The 6,598-nt window shown below is 38.7% G+C and overlaps 1 protein-coding gene across 5 annotated transcripts in view; it reads right to left on the bottom strand.

Annotated features, from left to right (window-relative positions):
• Positions 1 to 6,598, bottom strand: part of LOC107084129 (zinc finger protein 541-like) — a 27,646-nt gene that overhangs the window by 4,298 nt on the left and 16,750 nt on the right. For all 5 annotated transcript variants that reach the window (XM_015373816.1, XM_015373817.1, XM_015373815.1 and 2 more), the window contains 6 exons: positions 4,109 to 5,454; positions 3,500 to 3,741; positions 893 to 1,092; positions 625 to 785; positions 394 to 497; positions 181 to 241 (listed from right to left, as the gene is read on the bottom strand). In XM_015373816.1, coding sequence (XP_015229302.1) covers positions 181 to 241; positions 394 to 497; positions 625 to 785; positions 893 to 1,092; positions 3,500 to 3,741; positions 4,109 to 5,423 — 2,083 coding nt within the window. In that variant the 5' untranslated portion in view covers positions 5,424 to 5,454. The remainder of the gene's footprint in view (positions 1 to 180; positions 242 to 393; positions 498 to 624; positions 786 to 892; positions 1,093 to 3,499; positions 3,742 to 4,108; positions 5,455 to 6,598) is intronic.

The following is a 6,598-nucleotide window of genomic DNA, read 5'->3' as shown; positions in this document are numbered from 1 at the left end:
TGTATGTATGTATGTATGTATGTATGTATGTATGTATGTATGTATGTATGTATGTATGTATGTATGTATGTATGTATGTATGTATGTGGTATAATATGAATGACACTGTAGGTCTGTGATAAATATCCAAACTAAGCATCAAGAAGGAAGTTAGTTGCATTTAATTAAGACAGAAGTTACCAGAGTAGTGGTAATCTCCTGCAGGGGAGGGCGTAGAAAACAACAGCATCTCCAAAGCGGCCTGCACAAACAAATAGAAGGTAAACGAAATACTAAAGAGTAAAGATATGGTTAATTTAGTCACAAATTATAGGGGTACTCCTAAAAATATGAAAACTAAATAACTAAATAAATAAAATAACCAAAAGAAATTATAAAAATATTTTTTCTTACCATTGTGTCCCCTTGGCTGTAGTGGAGACAATGCAGTGCTAGGTCTGTGTTACTGCCCCCTCCTGGTAGACAGCTGGAACTACACATGGACAGCAGCTTCTCCACTACAGATAGAGCACACACCTTCATTAGCTTTACCTACATTAGAATTCATTTAGGCTTTAATGTTTAACAAGTTGAGCTGTGGGTATTTTCTGAAGCAGGTGTTGTGATGCGGTTGCTGTATTTTACCTTGGCCCTGAAGTCGAGGGCTCTCCTGCAGCTCATCCAAGGGTTTCCACAACAGCTGCTCTGGTGGGTAATCTTCCTCTGAAATCCAGGTGCTGGAACACTCAACATCCACAACACAAGGAGGAATATCGGCCTGGAATCCTGGACCAACATTGACATATCTAAGAGGAGGGAAAGCTTTCCGTTACTGCTTATTTTTAGTACAAAAAACAAAACACACAAAAAAACTGTGATAAAGAAGAAAGACCTATTTGTAGATTTTACTTACGGCAACCCACATCTCTCCTCCTCGGCCCATGATGTCTCTTCCTCCCTGTGGTGAGCAGATGAAATGGACGAAAAGAGGCCTGTGCCTCTGCGGGAAGGATTCAGAAGTGGTCGAGGGGTATAACGACCCCAGTTCTGAGCCCTTTTGGAGTGAAGAATACTAGGAAATGGTTTTCCAGTGTAGACAGGGGTATTTTCTTCCTATATGAATGAAAAAAAATAAGACTTCAGTCAATTATTAGCTCTTAAAAAAAAAAAACAGGAGAAAGAAAAGAAGAATGAGAGTAAAGTGAAATATAGGTCAACAGAAGAAAGTTGAATTATCTTAGAACAATCTGCACAAACAAAATGATTTCCTTCTCCACAGGCGCTTAGATAAGTTCCCATAATGTGCCTACATGAGCCTAGTTCTAAGGCAGGAACAACATCCCACCTTACTAAAACCCAAAGAACACGCTTTTCACAGACGATTCTTATTTACACTCCTTATCACATGTCTAAAAATAAGACTGTGGTTTAGGAATATGTCGTAGAGTTGGAGTCAAGATACGCAGAGCTTTTCCAGCTGCAGCGAGCTCTGTCTGCCTCCATCATAACCTGTTTACTGTTGATTAAAAACTGATAGCATTATAAAAAAAAAGGGGGACAGGAAAGAAAAAATGTCAACCTAAAGGAAAACTTCCAAAGGTGAACTCAAAGTGTTTCTTAAACCTATTGTGATTAAACAGTTTGATAATCAGAAACTAGACCTTGAGTTGACACATTCTACCACTGACTGTGCTGCTTTTGAGCAGAAAGAAAACAAATATTGGAGATATTTGCTATTTTAAATTACAACTTTTGGCATCTTGAAATTGTTTGTTTTAAAGCATCCTCTTCAATAAGCACCCATTGTAAATATGCATTAAATTGAATTAATTTTGTTATTATATTTCCAGTTCTGAAACTCAGATTTTTTTTTTTTTTTTTTTTTTACAAAAAAGACCTTTATTTTGTAAATTTACATGTTTACAAATCATATATTGGAAAATGTGTTTTTGTTTTTAGTCTCTGGTAACATGAAACTGAAGCCCATTTCTCTTAGCTGTCCTGAAAATTGGAACAAAATAATTTAAATAAGCAAAATATGTTGATTTTTTTATTAGTTTAGGAGAGGCTACTAAAAACAACAACAAAATTAAAGCTAATTTAAATTTGCTTGATTCTGATCTCCAACCAAAACGTTACATGTGAGATTACTGGGTTTTTTATTTTATTTTTGGACCAAACATGTCCCTATGCAAACAGGTGGGTGTGACGACAAATGAAAATATCAATGTTTATGCCCACTTTTAAGAATTACGGAGCATTTGTTACGCTGATGACTATTTTGTCTTTATCAAAGGCTACTTTGATATGATAGATGTTAAACAGAAATATAGAGGCCTCTGTCAAAGAAAAGATGAATACAAGGGTTCTCAATTTAATTCTTACACGTATCCCTGCTAGAATACTGCTAGAAATCTAGAAGCAATAGTCAGATATTGCAAAAGACAACTGAAAGACTGGATGAAAACCTGATGTTGCCACAGTAAACAGAGAGGAAAATGTCTGTTTTGACTTTTGCTGAACCCCATGAATCATTCCTTGGCCTCTCTCTGTTTGACACTCACCTGCTTCACCTTCACCAACATGTTTATTGCCAAAATGCCCATACAAATTTTTATTTTGCTGATGACATTCTCCTGAACACATCTAATGCAGATCTCTGCAGGAGTGATAAGCATCTTACAGCCTGTCTTTCTAATGTTGAATGCAAGGTCCTCAGAATTTTCTCAAATTTAATGGTTGGATTGATTGTATATGTTTTTAATTCTAGTCTCACTGTTAATCAAGTAATATCACACAGTTTGCTAGAAATGCATGAGTAAATTTTGATCTTTGCCCAAATATAGCTTGTCCTTATGTAAATTGAAACAAACATTAAAGCAATTTAAATCACTGGAGCTAAAGCAAAAGAGTCTGTATGATGATGAACATGTCGAGGATAATAAGAGAGGGGGAAAAAATGACACTCTCCAATACATATTGACTAACTGCATCAAAGTGTCGCACATAGCAACTCATTCCTCATTAAGTGTAGCTGCATGTATAACTTTTTTTTGCTAATTGTATGACAGATTGGGAAACGATGGTACATGAAGCCTCGAAAACTGCTAATGTTGCTAATGCTACTTGTAGACATGAAGGCACATACACCCATTTAATTTCAGCGAACCCTTATGAGAAAAAAACTGTAAAAATGAGGTTGAAATCATCCCTCTTTAATTTTTCTTTCCTCCTAAAAGTAATTAAACATGAATTTAAGGTAGTATTTATGTCAAATACCAAGTTATGACTCCTTTATCAAAGAGCAAACATCTAATATCTTGAAGTGGGCAGTATTTTTCACATGACATCAGTCAAATTACCCTTTGTTTAATACGAAAGCAACTTTATCTCAGATGCTTAAAGACAAACCAATTCATTTGTTGGGCACAACCAGAAATGTTGCCTTAGGGAATAAAAAAGTTTCCCTTGATTTTTCTAAAAATGTCTTACTAGGGCTTATAAAATCACTTTACTGTACCTGCAGGGGCTGTTGGTCCAGACTGATGGGTTCAGTCTTAACTTTCTGGGTCGCTTTGTAAAGAGATATCTTTTCAGTAGTCTCGTGATGCTTCCCAGAGAATGGGTGAAATGGAAGAGAGAAAGAGGTGTTTGGGGATGAACCGCTGGATGCACAAGACGGTCTGGAGGTATGGAGGGATGAACGATGGGCGGAAGACTTATGGGATGATGGTTCAGGAGACTGTAGAATGTCGCAAGTAACTAAAGAAATGCATTTAAAAAAAAGGAGAAATTAAGAGAAGGCTACAGAAACTGATGCAAACGTGATGCATCACCATCACCGGAGTGACGGAAAACCCACATTATGAACATTCACATGAAAAAACAAAGTATGATGGCAAAAACTATAACTTTCAACCAGAGAAAAAACATTTAAAAAGTCAGATGTCAAAACTGAAACTGCAATTTGCATGTGGGAAATGGGAAACTTCACGAGTACACCCACGAAAACCCACACGTCCCGTAAATTTACATGTGGGCCTTAACCTGTGTGTAAACTCCTTTCATTCACATTGGCCCTGTGGTTGTTCGCATTTTAACAGTAAAGCATGTTAGTGTATGTTTTTACCTGCGACGTTGCCTCCCTCGTCGCCTTGAGAGGATCTCAGGCTGCACCCCAGGTCACTGGGGTCGGTTGATAGCTGTGGGAAGCAGTGCGAAAGCAGGGGGAACTTCCAGATCATCCCAGAGGACTGAACACGGGGTGGGAAAAATTGAAGCCCACCCAGGGATTCTTCCCCTTGGGGAACCACATGTGCAGTGCCCCCCTGTGAGGTTGGAGAGTCTGCTTTGGAGGGCGACTGAGAAGCAGGGGGCAAGGGAGTGGGAGGGGGACTCAGAACTGAAGACACAAGGTGAGACGATGTGGGAGGGGAGGGAAAAGACGATGACAGAGAGGAGGAGGACGGATGAAGATACGTGTCCGGGTCAAAAGCACAGCTTTGCCTCATTTTGACTGATCCAGAGTTATCTCCTCTTCCTAATCCGTTTTCCCAGATTTGTCCAGAATCCCTATCAGAAGGAGTTTGGTATCTTCTCCTCCTCTGAGGGAGGAAGGCGTCAGAGAAAGAGTCTAGTTTCTGAGGGTAGGCCCTGCTGTTGGCCCCCACAGGTGATCCTGAGGCCAGAACGTTAGGTCCTGCTGCTCCTCTCCACCTCCCATCTGCCAGACCTCTGATCTCTGCCTCTCCTGTGGGTGAAACCGTGAGCCACGACCCTTCAGCCTCTGCCTGCTGAAGCTGATCCTCTCCTGAACCACAGCTGGACCCGTAATCCTCCTCTCCTGCTACATAATGATCGCTCACCTTCGAATCTGATCTGTTGTAGGACGCAGCTTGCTTGCTGAAGCTGCCTTCCCTGTTACACACGGCTTCACTTTGTCCATGATTGTTATAGTTTGATCTGATCCTCCACTTGTCTCCCTCTTCAGGAACACAATTCATGGTGCAAAACACATCATTCGTGTTGCTGTAACAATCTTCTTTACTGTGGAAATCATCTGCGGTGCTTTCTCCGCTCTCCACGTCGTCCCACATCCCTTTTTTGCCGTACCACGAGTCGTCAAAGTGACCACCCAGTCTGCTTTCGCCACCAAAGTGACCTCCTAAACCAGCATCTCCGTCCAAGCTACTCCCGCTGGTGGTGAGGAAGACTCTGTCACTCCCACTATTCACCCTTCTCATCCCAGTTGAGGTGTTTGATGTCAGGAAGGCGGGTGTGGATTCCTCCCCTCTACCCCCATAGTGGTCTTGGGAGTCCTGGATAGAGTGTGAGGGTGGAAATCCAGCATCAGAGCTCTGAAAGCCTGATAGGGTCAGAAAAGATGGACGGTGGCGATGATGCTGGTGGTTGGAGAAGGATTGAGTGGCTGAGCGACCCTCCATGATGAAAATGTGTTTGCTTTTGCTAAAATGCCTGCAGGAAACACAGAATAACCAGCTAAATGTGAGGGGGGAGTTTATCTAAAACATAAATATAGTCATTGAATGCAACATATATTAGGTACTAGAATATAACATTTGGAATAGAAATAGAAACCTTTTTTTTTTTTTAGCCGGAATGTGATGATAAGTAATTTTTCAAGACTTTATGCTATTTCTGATAAATATGTGTTTATTAGACAGATAAATATCAAGATAAACATCAAGCTCAGCTTGAGTATTTAATGTGGTGTCCTGCATAAATTAACAAACAAATAGAATATTTGATCAGACATTAATATACTGTTTAATAGCCTCAGGTAATGAAGTTAATAAAATTTAGGCCTTTAATCTTTAGCACTTTTCACAGAATTTCCTCTGTAACATAATAAACATGTATTTACAGATCTATATATTATTTCTGACATTTATTTAAAGAAAAGGTTTCAATAAGATTAGGATGAATGATTTTTTTTTTTTATGCCAGAAGCAACAACTCCCTAACAGTGAGCTGTTGAGATTTATTTTGCATTTACCCTCAATGGTTTTTATAACAAGGATGTTTATAACAGTTCTTCTAGTCTGGGACTTTTTCATTTCTTCTCTGACTGTAGATGTAAAGAAATTAGATGTGTTATAATTTGAGAAATCAGCACGCATACTGTACGCAAAAAAATTAGCTCAATATTCCCCGGTTACTATTTTTTTAAGAGGGAGGTTAAGAGAAAAAGACCACATCAATTAATTTATACCCCAGAGAAACAGAAACACCTGGCTCACTCTTTCAAAATTAGAAGACAAGTTAGTCATAATAAAAAAACAGTACATTTAAAATTAGGATAAAAAAAAATAAAAAAGTTCACTCTAAAATGGAGCAACTTTAATGATAAAAAAAAAAACTCATAACACCAAAAAAATGTATTGAATTCTGTTAGCTAGTGGTGGCTATATTGAATTTATATATATAGAGGCCCCACTGATTTATCACTCTAACTTTTGCTGCTTTCCCGTTTTCAGAGGTTGACGGTATCATCTCATACGATAACTTCTAGACAATCTATCTATCTATCTATCTATCTATCTATCTATCTATCTATCTATCTATCTATCTATCTATCTATCTATCTATCTATCTATCT

Source organism: Cyprinodon variegatus, unplaced genomic scaffold (genome assembly GCF_000732505.1).
Source record: "Cyprinodon variegatus isolate N-32 unplaced genomic scaffold, C_variegatus-1.0 Scaffold93, whole genome shotgun sequence".
Classification (NCBI taxonomy): Eukaryota; Metazoa; Chordata; class Actinopteri; order Cyprinodontiformes; family Cyprinodontidae; genus Cyprinodon; species Cyprinodon variegatus.
Note: the sequence above shows the minus strand (reverse complement) of the source record. Positions and strands in the feature narration are given on the sequence as shown.